Source organism: Mandrillus leucophaeus, unplaced genomic scaffold (genome assembly GCF_000951045.1).
Source record: "Mandrillus leucophaeus isolate KB7577 unplaced genomic scaffold, Mleu.le_1.0 Scaffold662, whole genome shotgun sequence".
Lineage (NCBI taxonomy): Eukaryota > Metazoa > Chordata > Mammalia > Primates > Cercopithecidae > Mandrillus > Mandrillus leucophaeus.
Window position 1 is genome coordinate 642991 of NW_012107164.1, and position 18522 is coordinate 661512.

General features: G+C 38.1%; 1 protein-coding gene across 1 annotated transcript in view; it reads left to right on the top strand.

The window, feature by feature from the left end:
* Nucleotides 1–18522, top strand: part of SLCO6A1 (solute carrier organic anion transporter family, member 6A1) — a 141853-nt gene that overhangs the window by 68115 nt on the left and 55216 nt on the right. Inside the window, exon 8 of the mRNA XM_012001522.1 lies at nucleotides 16642–16837. Coding sequence (XP_011856912.1) covers nucleotides 16642–16837 — 196 coding nt within the window. The remainder of the gene's footprint in view (nucleotides 1–16641; nucleotides 16838–18522) is intronic.

Sequence of the window (18522 nt, forward strand, 5' to 3'; positions counted from 1 at the left end):
ATATAAAGGAATGTCTTGGCAAAGTCCATTACAGTATATTAAATGTAATCAGTCTGTGTAGTAGATGTGGTTACATCACAATGTCTGAAACAGTCAAAGTTATGAGAGCAATAACTGAATTCAGCAGTAATTAATCCACTATAAATCTCCAGCTCCAGCTCCTGATAACCTTTTTTTTTTTTTTTTGAGATGGAGTTTCACTCTTGTTGCCCAGGCTGGAGTGCAATGATGTAATCGAGGCTCACTGCAACCTCCACCTCCCAGGTTCAAGCGATTCTCCAGCCTCAGTCTTCCAAGTAGCAGGGATTACAGGCATGCACCACCTCGCCCAGCTAATTTTGTATTTTTTTCAGTAGAGACGGGGTTTCTCCATGTTGCTCAGTCTGGTCGCAACCTCCCGACCTCAGGTGATCTACCCGCCTTGGCCTCCCAAAGTGCTGGGATTACAGGCCTGAGGCACCACATCTGGTCCTGATAACCTTTTACACTGGCCATGATGTGTGTTGAATAAAATTACGGCATCTCTTACTACCCCTGCTACCTTATATACTCAAAGCTAGGACTTTTCTTTCTCCTTCTGGGATTCTACATTGTTTCTGTTAGACCCTGTGAGAGGAAACAGGGAGGCATGTTGGGTAGCAATTCCTGTGTCCCATTATCACGTCTGGAGTTTAACAGCATTCATAGTATAATATTATAAAACATAAATACTAATTATGCATTTAGAAATTGAAACTACAGCATCAGTATATTAAGGCTACGACAAACATGCATTGAAATTTTCCGGAGTACCACCCACAAGCTTACTTCACATTCTTTCAGGAACGATGAGAGTTCAAAATCTATTCAATGCCTCATCTATGATTTCACACAGGAATTTTATTTGTCTTGGGAAAATCTTTCTAAGAGGGTCATAGCAAAGCTGCTTTATAGCAGTCAGGACACACTACAAAAAAATCTGAGGTCTTTTATTGTCTTAAAATGGGTCCAAGATTGGTATGATAGACTGGAAGAGAAACTGGACCTCTAGTCAACCCAGCTATTGGCTGTTTTGTTTAAACAAGAAATTATGTACTGCACTTCATTATGTCCCAAGAAAATCAGCTAAAATGCTGATAATTCACCTGGTGTCTGCTCATAGTCGCTAGAATTTGTTTTTTCTTTTTATACGCAGGGTAATTGCACATTGCTGGAACTGTTATCTGTAACTTGAAAGCAGAAGGAATCTTCTAATAAGAAAAAAATTAGAAATAGTTTTTACAGTGAGGTAGTCTTGAAGCTGATGGCCAGATTGACAAGGAAGTTTACTCGCCTACAGAAGAGTTGATAAGACCTATGGCACTTTCCATGGAGCTGTCTTTAAACCTACTTCAGCTTGCAGCTACAGAAAGCCATGCCTCTGTTAGCATCCCATCATTGTTGCCAAGAGTGCTCAGATCTGTAATGGGTTTGAATTTCATCCTATCTGTAAGCTAACAAGTTAATCTAACTTAGTTTCATGTGTGCTGGAAGAAGACACCAAACTTCTTGGTCAGAGATGAAATAAAGTTTATGACTCACAGCAATAGCAATAATGAGAGTTCCTGCTAGGTTTCTGAGCTCCAATTTCCAAAGGGTGATGTGAAAGGAGGCCAGGTGACATCTGTACACAAAATGAGTTGCATTACATGAAAGAAATCTTGAGGTTAGGGAACCCAAGTCTTTTACAGTAGGCAGTAATTATGTTTGTCTTTGGCTCCAGAGGGAGACATTATACTTGATAGAGATTGTCCAGAGGGGACACTCTCTCTGTCTTCCAAAATTCTAAGCAAAGTTTTCCTCTGCTCTAAGTGAAAATATTATCCTTATTATCCAAGGCTACTCATCGTGTAGTATCCTTGAAAAGATAGTTTGGAACAAAGCAGTCAGTGCTTCTGCTTGCAGGATATACAGAAAGTTTTCACCCAATAAATACATTAGTAGTTATGTTAAATATAAATAGTCTAAAGAATGTCAGTTTGGGAAAAAGTTTCAATATATGTTACTAACAAGAGGCACTCCTTAAATATGTGAACATGAAAAGGTTGAATGTGAAAGGATAGACAAAAGATGCAAATGCTAACCAAAAGAGAAGCTTGTGCAACTATAATAATTTTAAATATTGTATCCTTTGAAGAACACAAGAACTATGACAACTCAAAAAGCTAGAATGTCTTCTTTCCTCCAAAGAACCTCACTAGCTCCCCCATGGAGGCCAGCACCCCAGTACTTGCTAGCACCCTGCCACAGTCAAAAAGCATGCACTCTGCCATGCTGTCACTGCTGCTGTTGCTGGTGTGTGCAAACAGGATGGATCCCATTGACACTGCCCTACAAAGTGCTTTGGCTGCCACCATCCATTGGAGTGCTGTGACCAGCAGTCCAGGGGCACCTTGACCCCTCCAGCACAGCATGTTTCTACCTTGAGGAGCCAGAGAACAAAGCCAGTGCCCAATACTGGTCCCCTGGAGTTAGGCCACACAGTCCAGGAGTTCTGAGCTGAGCCTTTGCCTTCTAAAATCTTCCAGAAACAAAGCCAGTTGAATGAACCCACCTTCTACCACAAACAAACACTCAAGGTTATCAAATAGAATTAAAAAAAAAAATCCAAAGGACAGGAACTTCAAGGATTAAAGGAGCATCAGCCCACAAAGATAAAAAAGAAACAGCACAAGAACGCTGACAACTCAAAAGGCCATAAGGTCTTCTTTCCTTCAAACAACCTCACTAGTTCTCTAGCAAGGGACCTTAACCAGCCTTAGATGGCTGAAATTACTGAAATAGAATTCAGAATATGGATAGGGACAAAAATCAAGATTCAGGGGAACATTGAAACTCATTCTAAGGAAGCTAGGAATCACAAAGTGTACAGGATCTGGAAGACAAAGTAGCCAGCATAGAAAAGAACATAACTGACTTGATAGAGATAAAAACACACTATGAGAATTTCATAATGCAATCACAAGTATTAACAGGATAGATCAAGCTGAAGAAATAATCTCAGAGTTTGAAGATTGGGTTTCTGAAACAAGACAGAAAGAAAACATTAAAGAGAAAAGAATAAAAAGAAACAAACAAAATGAACAAAAATATGCAATTATGTAAAGAGACCAAATCTACAATTCATGATCATCCCTGAAAGAGATAGGGAGGATGGAAGCAACTTACAAAACATGTTTCAGGATATCATCTATGAGAACTTTCACAACCTATGTAGAGAGGCCAACATTCAAATTTAGAAAATGCAGAGAACCCTCACAAAGTACTTCACAAAAAGATTGTCCCTAAGACATAACCATCAGATTCTCCAAGGTCAAAATGAAAAAAAAAATGTTAAAGACATCTAGAGAGAAAAGGCAGGCCACCTACAAAGGGAAGCTTATTAGCAGACCTATCAGCAGAAACCCTATAAGCGAGACCTCTTAGCAGAAACAGCAGACCTCTCAGCAGAAACCCTACAAGCCAGAAGAGAGTGGGGGCATATGTTCAGCATTCTTAAAGAAAATAAATTCCAATCAAGAAATCCATACCCAACCAAACTAAGCTTTATAAGTGAAGTAGAAATAAAATCATTTTCAAGCAAGAAAATTGTGAGGGAGTTTTTTACCACCAGACCTGCCTTACAAGAGCTCCTAAAAAAAGCACTAAATATGGAAAGGAAAGACCATTACCAGTCACTACAAAAATGCACTTAAGTATGTAAACCATCGACAGTATAAAGCAATTATGCAAACAAGTCAGCATAATAAACAGCTAACAACATGATGACAGGATCAAATCCGCATATAGCAGTAGTAACCTTGAATGTAAATGGGCTAAATGCCCCAATGAAAAGAAAGAGTGGCAAGCTGAATAGAGAAGCAAGACCCAATGATATGCTGTCTTCAAGAAATGTGTCTCACATACAATTACACTACTAGACTCAAAAATAGATGAAGAAAAATCTACCAAGCAAATGGAAACTGAAGGGGAAAATGAAAGAAAAAAGAAGAGGTTGCAATTCTACTTTCAGATAAAACAAACTTTAAATAAACAAATATTTTAAAAAACAAAGAGGGGCATTACATAATGGTGAAAGGTTCAATTCAATGAGAAGACCTAACTATTCTGAATATATATGCATTCAACACAGAAACAACCAGATTTATAAATTAAATTCTTAGAGACCTTCAAAGAGCCTTAGACTCCCACCAAATAATAGTGGAAGACTTCAACACCTCACTGACAGTGTTAGAAAGGTTATCAAGGCAGAAAATTAACAAAGATGTTCAAGACATGAACTCAACACTACACCAAACAGACCTGAGAGGCACCAACAGACATCTTCACCAAAAAACACATGACTATACATTCTTCTCATTGCCACATGGCACACACTCTAAAATCAACCACAAAATCAGATATAAAACAATCCTCAGCAATTGTAAAATGACTGAAATCATACTAACCACTCTCTTGGACCACAGCACAATGAAAATAGAAATCAAACTAAGTAAATTGCTCAGAGCCATACAATTAAGTGGAAATTAAATGACCCACCCTGAATGACTTTTGGGTAAGTAATGAAATTAAGGTAGAATGAGAACAGAGATATAAAACACCAGAATCTCTGGGATATAGCTAAGGCAGTATGAAGAGGGAAATGTATAACACCACATGCTCACATCAAAAAGTTAGAAAAACCTCAATTTAAAAACTAACATCACAACAAAAAGGCTAGAGAAGTAACAGCAAACCAATTCTAAAACTAGAAGAAGACAAGAAATAACCAAATCAGAGATGAACTGAAGGAGATGGAGACACAAAAAAAATTCAAAAGAATGAATCCAATAGTTGATTTTTTGAAAATAAGATAGACTATTACCTAGACAAAGAAGAAAAGAGAGAAGATCCAAATAAACACAATCAGAAGTGATAGAAAGGATATTACCACTGACCCCACAGAAACACAAATAACAATCAGAGACTCCTATGAGCACCTTTACAAACATGAACTAGAAAATCTAGAAAAAATGAAAAAATGAATAAATTCCTGGACACATAAAGCCTCTCAAGACTGAACTAGGAAAACTAAATTCCTGAACAGACCAATAATGAGCTCCAAAACTGAAACAGCAATAAATAGCCTACAAACCAAAAAGCCCAGGATTACATGGATTCACAGTCAAACTCTACCAAATGTACAAAGAAGAGCTGGTATCATTACTACCAAAACTATTCCAACAAATTGAGGAGGGGAGACTCCTCCCCATCTCATTCTATGAGGCCAGAATCATCCTGATTCCAAAACCTGGAAGAAACTCAACAACAATAACAAAAAAAATTCAGGCCAATATCCTTGATGAACATATATGTAAAAATCTTCAATACATACTAGCAAATGAATCCAGCTGTACATCAAAAGCTAATCCACCATGATTAAGTAGGATTTATTCCTCTAATTCAAGGTTGGTTAAACATACACAAGTTAATAAACATGATTTTTCACATAAATAGAACTAAAGTCAAAACCACATACATGATCATCTCAGTAGATGAAAAAATGACTTTCAATAAAATTCAACATCCCTTCATGTTTAAAACTCTCAACAAACTAGGTATTGAAGGAACATACCTAAAAATAATAAGAGCCATCTATGACAAGCCGACAGCCAACATTATACTGAAGGGGGGAAAGCTGGAAGCATTCACCTTGAAAATCAGAACAAGGATGCCCCTCTCACCATTCCTATTTGACATAATATTAGAAGTCCTGGCCAGAACAATCAGGCAAAAGAAAGAAATAAAGGGCATCCACATAAAAAGAGAGGAAACCAAACTATCCCTGTTTGCAAACAACATGATTCTATATCTAGAAAACCCCATAATCTTGGCCTAAAAGCTTCTTAAGCTGATAAACAACATCAGCAAAGTTTCAGATACAAAATCAACATACAAAAATCAATAATATTTCTATACGCCAATAACAGCCAGCTGAGAGCCAAATTAGAAATGCAATTCTATTCACAGTTTCCACAAAAATGACTTAAATACCTAAGAATACAGCTAACCAGGGAATTTACAGATCTTTACAATAAATTGCAAAACACTGCTCAAAGAAATAAGAGATGACACAAACAAATGGGAAAACATCCCATGCTTATGAATGGGAAGAATCAATGTCGTTAAAAGTGGCCACACTGCCCAAAGCAGTTTACAGATTCAATGCTATTCCTATTAAACTACCAATGCAATTCTTCACATAACTAGATAAAGACTATTTTAAAATTCATATGGATCCAAAAAGAGCTCAAATAGCCAACACAATCCTAAGCAAAAGAACAAAGCTGGAGGCAACACGCTACCCAACTTCAGACTATACTACAGTAACCAAAACAGCATCATACTGGTGCAAAAACAGACACATAGACCAATGGAAAAGAATAGAGAGCCCAGAAGTAAGGTCATACACCTACAACCATCCGATCTTCAAGAAACCTGAGTAAAACAAGCAATGAAGAAAGGACTCCCTATTCAGTAAATTGTGCTGGTATAAGTGGCAGGCCATACGCAGAAGGTTGAAACTGGACTCCCTCTTTATACGTATACAAAAAAATCAACTTGAGATGGATTAAAGACTTAAATGTAAAACCCAAAACTATAAAAACCCTAGAAGAAAACCTCGGGAATACCATTCTGCACATAGGAACTGGCAAAGATTTTAGGACAAAAACTCCAAAAGCCATTGCAACAAAAGTAAAAATTTACAAATGGGATCTAATTAAACTTATGAGCGTCTGCACAGCAAAAAAGCTATCAACAGAGTAAACCAGACAATCTACAGAATGGGAGAAAATATCTCCAAGGTAAGCATCTGACAAAGGTCTAAAATCCAGCATCTATAAGGAGCTTAAACAAACTTAGAAGAAAAAGAAAGTCCCATAATAAAGGGGGTATAGGACATAAACAGACACTTCTCAAAAGAAGACATACATGTGGCCAACAGTCACATGAAAAAAAACCTCAGTATTACTTATCATTAGAGAAATGCAAATCCAAACCACAACGAGATACCATCTCACACACTCAGAATGGCTATTACTAAAAAGTCAAAACATAACAAGTGCTGACGAGGTTGAAGAGAAAAGGGAATGTTTATACACTGTTGGTGGGAGTGTAAATTAGTTCAACCATTGTGGAAGCAGTGTGGTGATCCCTCAAAGAGCTAAAGACAAAGCTACCATTTGATGCAGCAATCTCATTACCGGATATATACACAAAGGAATATACATTTTTCTATCAGAAAAACACATGCACACATATGTTTATCCCAGCACTATTCACAATAGCAGAGACATGGAAGCTAAATAAAAACCCATAGACACAAAGAGAACAACAGACACAGAAGCCTACCTGAGGGTGGGAGGTGGTAGGATGGAGATGATCAGAAAAATAACTATTGGGTACTAAGCTTTGTACCTGGGTGATGAGATAATCTGTATAACAAACCTTCGTGACACATTTACCTATATAACAACCTGCATATGTATCCCTGAACCTAAAATGAAAGTAACATGTCCTTTAGCAGCTTATACAATTATTTTCTTTATTCTTGATGTTATGAAGATTTCCTACCTTCTTATCTGTAAGGGTGACTTTTTTATTGCTTCTCAGTAGTTGGAGTGTACATTTATTTCCCAGGCTAAAATTTCATTAATTATGTAAATTTTTTATCCTCAGCTATAATTTTTCAAATATTGTTTTTCTGGTATTACTTGTATTGCTTTTTTCACAACTGCTATAAACATTTTTGTGGAGCTTATTTATTTTTATTATCTTTTTTTCAAGAACTATTTTTTGAACAATTTTAGATTTACAGAAATAGCTTGAAGACAGAAGATAATATAAAGAATTTCTGGCCAGGTGTGGTGGTTCATGCTTGTCATCTCAGCACTTTGGGAGGCTGAGGTGGGTGAATCACTTGTCAGGAGTTCAAGAGCAGCCTGGCCAACAAGGCAAAACCCAATCTCTACTAAAAATACAAAAATTAGTATGGTGGTACAGTGGGGCACGCCTGTAATCCCAGCTACTCGGGAGGCTAAGGCAGGAGAATAGCTTGAAACTGGGAGGCAGAGGTTGCAGTGAGCCAATACCGTGCCACTGCACTCCAACCTAGTGACAGAGCAAGACTCTGTCTCTCTCTCTCTCTAAATATATATATATATGTATATATATTTATATATACACAGAGAGAGAGTTTCCGTATGCTGTACACTCAGTTTCCCCTTTTATAAACATCTTATATTAGCATGGTAGATTTGTCATAATTAATGAACCAAAATTAATACAATATTACTAACTAAAGTCAATAGTTTGTGCAGATTTTTTTTCAATTTTTACCTAATGTCCTTTTTCTGTCCCAGGATCTCATTCAAGATACTACACTATAGTTAGTTGTCATGTCTCTTTGAAGTTCTCTTGGCTATGACAATTTCTCAGTCTTTCCTTGTTTTTGATGATCTTACAGTTATTAGGAGTACTGGCCAGTTGTTCTGTAAGATGTCCCACTATAGAAAATTGCCCAATGTTTTTATCATGTTTAGACTGGGCTTTTAGTTTTTTAAAGGAAGACCCAGAGGTGAAGTATCATTTTCAAAACATCATATCAAGGGAATATACTATCCATGTGAGTGACTGCTTTTGAATTTGACTTTGATTACCTGGCTGAGGTAGCATTTGCCAGGTTTCTCCCCTGTACTCATTGTCTTTTGCTTGTTTTGGTTATTCTTCTCTCACTCTTTTTTTTTTTTTTTTTTTGAGATGGAGTCTGGCTCTGTCACCTGGGCTGGAGTTCAGTGGTGCGATCTTGGCTCACTGCAGGCTCTGCCTCCCGGGTTCATGGATTCTCCTGCCTCAGCCTCCCGAGTAACTGGAACTACAGGCGCCCGCCACCACACCCGGCTAATTTTTTGTATTTTTAGTAGAAACGGTGTTTCACCACATTAGCCAGGATGGTCTCAATCTCCTGACTTCGTTATCCACCCACTTCAGCCTCCCAAAGTGCTGGGATTACCTGCGTGAGCCACTGCGCCTGGCCCTTCTCTCACTCTTTTATCTTTTTTTAATACACACTATAATAACACAGTGTTCTTTTCCAGTTTATCAATTTGCTTATAATTGTCTCTACTCTGAAAGTTATCCTGAGATTTGAGTTTTTAAGAATTATATTTTTTAATATCCAGGTTTCTTATTTTTTATTCACTTTTTCATTATCTCCTCTTTTTATTTTTCTTCTTTATTTATATCAACACTTTCATTTTTATGTCATTGTTCAACTCCCACTTATGAGTAAGAATATGTGATGTTTGGTTTCCTGTTCCTATGTTAGTTCGCTGAGAATGATGGTTTCCAGCTTCATCCAAGTCCCTGCAAAAGACGTAAACTCAATCTTCTTTATGGCTACATAGTAGTCCATGGTGTATATGTGCCACATTTTCTTTATCCAGTCTATCATTGATGGGCATTTGGGTTGCTTCCAAGTCTTTGCTATTGTAAGTAGTGCTGCAATAAACATACATGTGTATGTGTCTCTATAGTAGAATGATTTATAATCCTTTGGATATATATGCAGTAATGGGATTGCTGAGTCAAATAGTATTTCTGGTTCTAGACCCTTGAGGAAGCACCACACCGTCTTCCACAATGGTTGAACTAATTTACACTCCCACCAACAGTGTAAAAGCGTTTCTATTTCTCCACAGCCTCGCCAGCATCTGTTGTTTCCTGACTTTTTAATGATTGCCTTTCTAACTGGCGTGAGATGGTATCTCATTGTGGTTTTGATTTGTATTGCTCTAATAACCAGTCATTATGAGCTTTTTTTCATATGTTTGTTGACCACATAAATGTCTTCTTTTCAGAAATGTCTGTTCTTATCCTTTGCCCAGTTTTTGATGGGGTTGTTTGTTTTTTCTTGTAAATTTCTTTAAGTTCCTTATAGAGTTTGGATATTAACCCTTTGTCAGATGGATAGATTGCAAAAATTTTCTCCCATTCTGTAGGTTGACTGTTCACTCTGATGATAGTTTCTTTTGCTGTGCAGAAATTCTTTAGTTTAATTAGATTCCATTTGTCAATTTTGGCTTTTATTGCCTTTGCTTTTGGTGTTTTAGTCGTAAAGTCTTTGCCCATGCCTATGTGCTGAATGGTATTGCCTGGGTTTTCTTCTAGGGTTTTTATGGTTTTAGGTTTTATATTTAAGTCTTATATAAATCTTGAGTTAATTTTTTTATAATGTGTAAGGAAGGGGTCCAGTTTCAGTTTTCTGCATATGGCTAGTCAATTTTCCCAGTACCATTTATAAAATTGGGAATCATTTCCCCACTGCTTGTTTTCATCAGGTTTGTTGAAGACCAGATTGTTGTAGATAGATGTTTGGTGTTATTTCTGAGTCCTTTGTTCTGTTCCATTGGCCTATATATCTGTTTTGGTACCAGTACCATGCTGTTTTGGTTACTGTAGCCTTGTAGGATAGTTTGAAGTCATGTTCCATGATGCTTCCAGTTTTGTTCAATTGGCTTAGGATTGTCTTGGCTATATGTGCTCTTTTTGTTTCCATATGAAGTTTAAAGTAGTTTTTTCTAATTCTGTGAATGAAGTCAATGGCAGTTTGATGGGAATAGCTTAAATCTATAAATTACTTTGACAGTATGGCCATTTTCACAATATTGATTCTTCCTATCCATGAGCATGGAATGTTTTTCCATTTGTTTCTGTCCTCTCTTATTTCCTTGAGCAGTGGTTTGTAATTCTCCTTGAAGAAGTTCTTCACATCCCTCGTAAGTTGTATTCCTAGGTATTTTATTCTCTTTGTAGCAATTGTGAATGGGAGTTCACTCATGATTTGGTACTTTGTCTATTAATGGTGTATACGGATGCGTGTGATTTTTGCACATTTATTTTGTATCCTGAGACTTTGCCGAAGTTCCTTATCCTCTTAAGGAGATTTTGGGCTGAGATGATGGGGTTTTCTAAATATACAATCATGTCATCTGCAAACAGAAACAACTTGACTTCCTCTCTTCCTATTTGAATACACTTTATTTCTTTCTCTTGCCTGATCACCCTGGCCAGAACTTCCAATACTATGCTGCATAGGAGTGGTGCAAGAGGGCATCCTTGTCTTGTGCCAGTTTTCAAAGGGAATGCTTCCTGCTTTTGCCCATTCGGTATGATATTGGCTGTGGGTTTATCATAAATAACTCTTATTATTTTGAGATATGCTCCATCAATACCTAGTTTATTGAATGCTTTTAGCATGAAGGGGTGTTAAATTTTATTGAAGGGGTTTTCTGCATCTATTGAGATAATCATGTGGTTTTTGTCATTGGTTCTGTTTTTGTGATGGATTACGTTTATTGATTTGTGTATGTTGAACCAGTCTTGCATCCCAGGGATGAAGGTGACTTGATTATGGTGGATAAGCTTTCTAGTGTGCTGCTTGATTCGGTGTGCCAGAATTTTCGCAACACTGTTCATCAGGGATATTGGTCTGAAATTTCTTTGTTGTTGTGTCTATGCCAGGTTTTGGTATCAGGATGGTGCTGGCCTCCTAAACTCAGTTAGGGAGGAGTCCCTATTTTTATATTGTTTGGAATAGTTTCAGAAGGAATGGTACCAGCAATTGTTTGTACCTGTTGTAGAGTTTGGCTGTCAATCCATCTGATCCTGTGCTTTTTTTCATTGGTAGGCTACTAATTACTGCCTCATTTTCAGAACTTGTTACTGGCCTATTCAGGGATTCGACTTCTTCCTGGTTTAATCTTGGGAGGGTGTATGTGTCCAGGAATTTATCCATTTATTCTCGATTTTCTACTTTATTTGCATGGAAGTGTTTATGGTACTCTCTGACAGTAGTCGGTATTTTTGTTAGATCAGTAGTGACACCTTTTTATCATTTTTTATTGTGTCTATTTGATTCTTCCCTCTTTTCTTTTTTACTAGTCTGGCTAGCGGTCTATCTAGTTTGTTAATCTTTTCAAAAAACTAGCTTCTTGATTCATTGATTTTTTGAAGGGCTTTTCATGTCTCTATCTCCTTCAGTTCTGTTCTGATCTTAGTTATTTCTTGTCTTCTGCTAGCTTTTGAACTTGTTTGCTCTTGCTTCTCTAGTTCTTTTAATTGTGATGTTAGGGTGTCAATTTTAGATCTTTCGCACTTTCTCCTTTGGGCATTTAGTGCTATAAATTTTTCTCTAAACGCTGCTTTAGCTGTGTCCCAAACATTCTGGTACCCTGTCTTTGTTCTTATCAGTTTTAAAGAACTTATCTATTTCTGCCTAAATTTTGTTATTTACCCAGTAGTCAATAAGGAGCAGGTTGTTCAGTTTTGATGCAGTTATAGTTATGCAGTTTTGAGTGAGTTTCTTGAAAGAGTCTCACTCTGTCACCCAGGCTGGAGTGCAATGCCGCGATCTAGGCTCACTGCAAGCTCCGCGCCCCGGGTTCATGCCATTCTCCTGCCTCAGCCTCCAAGTAGCTGGGACTGCAGGCGCCTGCCACCACGTCCAGCTAATTTTTTGTGTTTTTAGTAGAGACGGGGTTTCACCGAGTTAGCCAGGATGGTCTCGATCTCCTGACCTTGTGATCTGCCCGCCTCGGCCTCCCAAAGTGCTGGGATTACAGGTGTGAGCCACTGCGCCCGGCCTAATCCTGAGTTCTAATTTGGTTGCACTTTGGTCTGAGAGACTGTTAGGATTTCCATTCTTTTGCATTTGCTGAGGAGTGTTTTACTTCTAGTTATGTGGTCAATTTTAGATACGTGCTATGTGGTGCTGAGAATAATGCATATTCTATTGATTTGGGGTGAAGAGTTCTGTAGTTGTCTATTAGATCAGCTTGGTCCAGAGCTGAGTTCAATTCCTGAATATCCTCGTTAATTTTCTATCTGGTTGATCTGTCTAATATTGGCAGTGGGGTGTTAAAGTGTCCCACTATTATTGTGTGGGAGTCTGAGTCTCTTTGTAGGTCTCTAAGAACTTGCTTTATGAATCTGTGTGCTCTTGTATTGGGTGCATATATATTTAGGATAGTTAGTTCTTGTTGCATTGATCCCTTTACCAATATGTAATGCCCTTCTTTGTCTTTTTTAATCTTTGTTGGTTTAAAGTCTGTTTATTCAGAGACTAGGTTTGTAACCGCTGCTTTTTTTTTTTTTTTCTTTCCATTTGCTTGGTAAATATTCCTCTATCCCTTTATTTTGAACCTATGTGTGTCTTTGCTCATGAGATGGGTCTCCTGAATACAGCACACTGATGGATCTTGACTCTTTATCCAATTTGCCATTCTGTGTCTTTTAATTTGGGTATTTAGCCCATTTAAATTTAAGGTTAATATTGTTATGTGTGAATTTGATCCTGTCATCATAATGCTAGCTGGTTATTTTGCACATTAGTTGATGGAGTTTCTTCATAGTGTTGTTGGTCATTATATTTGGGTGTTTCTGAAGTGGCTGGTACCAGTTTTTCCTTCCCATATTTAGTGCTTCCTGCAGGAGCTCTTGGAAGGCGGGCCTGGTGGTGACAAAATCCTTCAGCATTTGCTTGTCTGTAAAGAATTTTATTTCTCCTTCACTTATGAAGCTTAGTTTGGCTGGATATGAAATTCTGGATTGAAAATTCTTTTCTTTAAGAATGTTGAATATTAGCCCCCACTCTCTTCTGGCTTGTAGGTTTCTGCAGACAGATCTGCTCTTAGTCTAATGGGCTTCCCATGGTAGGTAATCTGACCTTTCTCTCTAGCTACCTTAACATTTTTTGCTTTGTTTCAACCTTGATGAATCTGGCAATTATGTGTCTTGGGGTTGCTCTTCTCATGGAGTATCTTAGTGGTGTTCTCTGTATTTCCTGAATTTGAATATTGGCCTGTCTTGCTAGATTGGGGAAGTTTTCTTGGATAATATCCTGAAGTGTGTGTTCCAACTTGGACTCATTCTCTCCATCGCTTTCAGGTACACCAATCATAGGTTTGGTCTTTCCATATAGTCCCATATTTCTTTGAGGCATTCATTCCTTTTTATTCTTTTTTCTCTAATCTTGTCTTCCTGCTTTATATCATTAAGTTGTTCTTCAACCTCTGATATCCTTTCTTCCACTTAATCAATTCAGCTATTGTTATTTGTATATGCTTCACAAAGTTCTCATGCTGTGTTTTTCAGCTCCATCACATCATTTATGTTCTTCTCTAAACTAATTATTCAGTTACAGCTCCTGTAACCATTTATCAAAGTTTTCAGCTTCCTTGCATTGGGTTAGAACATGCTTCTTTAGTTCAGAGGAGTTTGTTATTACCCACCTTCTGAAGCTTACTTCTGTCAATTCGTGAAACTCATTTTTTGTCCATTGGTGTTCCCTTGCTGGTGAGGAGTTGTGATCCTTTGGAGAAGAGGCATTCTGGTTTGGGGAATTTTCAGACTTTTTGCACTGGTTTTTCCTCATCTTTGTGGGTTTATCTACCTTTGATCTTTGATGCTGATGACCATTGGATAGGGTTTTTGTGTGGGCATCTTTTTTGTTGATGTTGATGTTATTGCTTTCTGTTTGTTAGTTTTTCTTCCAATAGTAAGGCTCCTCTTCTACAGTTCTGCTGAAGTTTGCTGGAGGTACACTCCAGACCCTGTTTGCTTGGGTATCACCAGTGGAGACCGCAGAGCAGCAGAGATTGCTGTCTGCTCCTTTTCTGGAAACTTTGTCCCAGAGGGACACCTGCCAAATGCCAGCAGGAGCTCTCTTGTATGAAGCGTCTGCTGACCCCTGCTGGGAGGTGTCTTCCAATCAAGAGGCATAGGAGTCAGGGACCCACTTGAGGAAGCAGTCATTCCCTTAGTGGAGCTTGAGCACTGTGCTAGGAGATCTGCTGCTCTCTTCAGAGGCAGCAGACAGGACTGTGTAAGTCTGCTGAAGCTGCACCCACAGCTACCCCTTCCCCCAGGTGCTCTGTCCCAGGGAGATGGGAGTTTTATCTATAAGCTCCAGACTGGGGCTGCTGCCTTTCTTTCAAGGATGCCCTGCCCAGTGAGGAGGAATCAAGAGAGGCAGTCTGGCTTTGCCCCACTCTGGTGGGTTCCACCAGTCCAAATTTCCCATCGGCTCTGTTTACACTGTGAGGGGAAAACTGCGTACTCAAGCCTCAGTAATGGCAGATGCCCCTCCCCCCACCAAGTTCGAGCATCTTAGGTTGACTTCAGACTGCTGTGCTTGCAGCAAGAATTTCAAGCTAGTGGATCTTAGCTTTCTGGGCTCCATGGGAGTGGGACCTGCTGAGCAAGACCATTTGGCTCTCTGACTTCAGCCCCCTTTCCAGGGGAGTGAACAGTTCTGTCACACTGGGGTTCCAGGTGTCACTGGGGTGTGAAAAAAAAAAAAAAAAAAAAAAAACTCCTGCAGCTAGCTCATTGTCTGCCCAAATGGCAGCCCAGTTTTGTGCTTGAAACCCAGGGCTCTGGTGGTGTAGGCACCCGAGGGAATCTCCTTATCTGCATGTTGCCAAAACCATGGGAAAAGCGTAGTATCTGGGCTGGATAGCACCATCCCTCACGGCACAGTCCCTCATGGCACAGTCCCTCACGACTTCACTTGGATAGGGGAGGGAGTTCCCCAGTCCCTTCTGCTTCTTGGGTGAGGTGATTCCCCACCCTGCTTCTGCTCAGCCTCCATGGGCTACACCCACTGTCTAATGAGTCCAGGTGAGATGAACCAGGTACCTCAGTTGGAAATGCCGAAATCACTCGCCTTCTGCGTTGGTCTCTGGGAGCTGCCAACTGGAGCTCTTTATGTCATTTATCTTTCTAAGCATTCTAAAATTGTTTATTTTCAAGTCTTTGTCAGGCACTTTTATAAATTTAGTCTAGTGTTAATGGGATTTATTTTGTTTTTAATCCTATGTTTTTATTGTTAAATTCATATTTAGATCTAACATTATTATATATTTGGATTAGAGGGAATTGCATCAATGTATGAATTTGCTGTGCTATCTCATCTGATTATTTTCTGACTATATTTCTCCTCCTCCTCCTCCTCCTTCTCCTCCCCCTCCTTTTCCTCTTTCTTTTGCTTACTTGTTTCTAATTCCTTACTCTTGAATAGAAAACAATGTCTTATAATGGTTCTTGTAGCATCCCACTTTATTGTGAGATTATTAATATTGGACGTCCATTTGTAGAACTAATGGGTGGCTTGGTTCAATTCTTGTTAACAAATCTCTGTGAACTTTTGTCAGTATAATCCTGTCTGTTGTGATAAGCTATAAATCCAGGAAGCTTGTTAATAATAGCTCTCAATAAGACAGCTCTCATCTTCTGTTTTGCATGGAACGATTTGTCCTTGATAACATTACTATAAAGGACCAAAACTTCACCATCACTGCCCTAAAGTCAGTAGGCCTATGGCTTCAGTCCTACTGACAGGTTTTTGTTTCTATTAAGGTTCGGGTTTGCCAAGATACTTAGCATAACTGTACATTTTCTGTCTTTTATTTTAAATACATGTTTGCTATATGTTTAGAGCAAAGGAAATTGTATCAATGTATGTATTATCTGTACTAACAGCTGATTCTTTTTAATTGTGTTTTTCTCCTCCTTTTTTTTTAGGACTTGTTTTAATTCCAGGAGGTGCACTTGGCCAGCTTCTGGGAGGTATCATTGCTTCCACATTAGAAATGTCTTGTAAAGCCCTTATGAGATTTATAATGGCTACATCTGTGATATCACTTATACTGCTCATGTTTATTACTTTTGTACGCTGTAATCCACTGCAGTTTGCTGGGATCAATGAAGATTATGATGGGTAAATGTAATCTTGTATATTAGACTTTTACATCAAAATCCTACAGCATATTCCTCAGGCAATTAGTAATTATCTATCTAGAAACCCTTACATGTTCATATAATTATTGGAATTATTGAACACATACAAGAAATATAAAGTACAGTTTAAACTTTCATAGTAAAGCACAAATATTGTAATGGTATCTTTTTATATGACTGTTTATGCATTCATAAAGTAATGAAGAAAAAACACATTGAAGAGGTTCAGAACCTAGAAATAAAGTTTTGTATTACAGTGAGTAGCAACTAGGAGACAGTACTAACTGTCTGTGCAAAGCCAGTCTTACCTTGTGTTTCTGAATTGGTTTGTCTGCCTTCTTATAGACATCAAAGAATGGAACTAAAGTTCATCTGAAGGTATGTATGGGTAATATCTCCTTTAAGCTAAACGTGCCAAAATTCAAAGAACTAGGCAGACCTTGATATTAAATACTAAAGAACAAAACTGGAATTGGAAACCAAAGCACTGAACAAGTAAAATAAGAGTTTAAGACTTCTACTTCCAGCAATAATGGATTAGCTTATGGCAGATCAATCTTCCCACTGAGAATAACTAGAAAAGCTGAATACAGTCTTAAAATATTTGGTAAAAGGAATCAAAGAGTTATTTAGGCAACTAGGAATTTAAAGGCCAAAATCCTGGGAAAAGGCAAACCATGGAGAGGAGGGGCAACTTTTTGCAGCCACTTTTTCCCTGAGGTATTTGCTGATTCTGGATATTGGCAGGAAGCTGAGAATTTGGATGAAGAGTTTGGGCAAAAGCATCTAGTAAGATTACAAGCATTTTAATAACATATTAGTCTAAAGAGAAAAAAATTAGGACATAGGCCATGGTATCAGAGAGAAGAGAAAGGTAAACAAATGATACAACACTCTACCAGCTTATAACTCAAGAAATTTGCTATATTATGAAGCTAGGAGGCTAAAATCAAGCAGAAATTCCATGAAAATCAGGGAAGAATTCCAGCCATATTATGATGCTCTGTAGATAGGAGATAAAGTTTAGAGCATGCTGGGTGAAGGAATCCTGGTAAATCCTGGTTCTCAATTAACATCTGTGTAAGGCTAGGATCTAGGAACAGGGGCCTTTCTAAAGTACTATGACCTGGCCAGCAGTTAATTTGGTTGCTTATTGGGTTAGTGTGGTCAGCCAACAAGCTGTGTCATAGGGAGATAATATGATCCAAAGCTATAAAATATAAATGATAAGTGAACTTCATATCAGTAGCAATAATTATCCAACAGAAAATGGAGAGAAAATAGAATTAACAAAAATAAACAAAACATCAATGAATTGAACAACTTCAGGTGGCCATTGTATGTGTAACTGAAGTCCCCAAAGGAGGGCATCTGGAGAAAGAAAAATATTTCAAGATATTATGGCCAAAATTTTTCAAATTTCATGTAAAAATAAACTATAAACATGTTAAAAACTCAGCAAAACTTTGGTACAAGAAACATGAAAAAAATTACACCATAGTTCTTTGTATGTTCTGGATATTAGCCCTTTGTCAGATGAGTAGATTGCAAAAATTTTCTCCCATTCTGTAGGTTGCCTATTCACTCTGATGGTAGTTTCTTTTGCTGTGCAGAAGCTCTTTAGTTTAATTAGATCCCATTTGTCAATTTTGGCTTTTGTTGCCG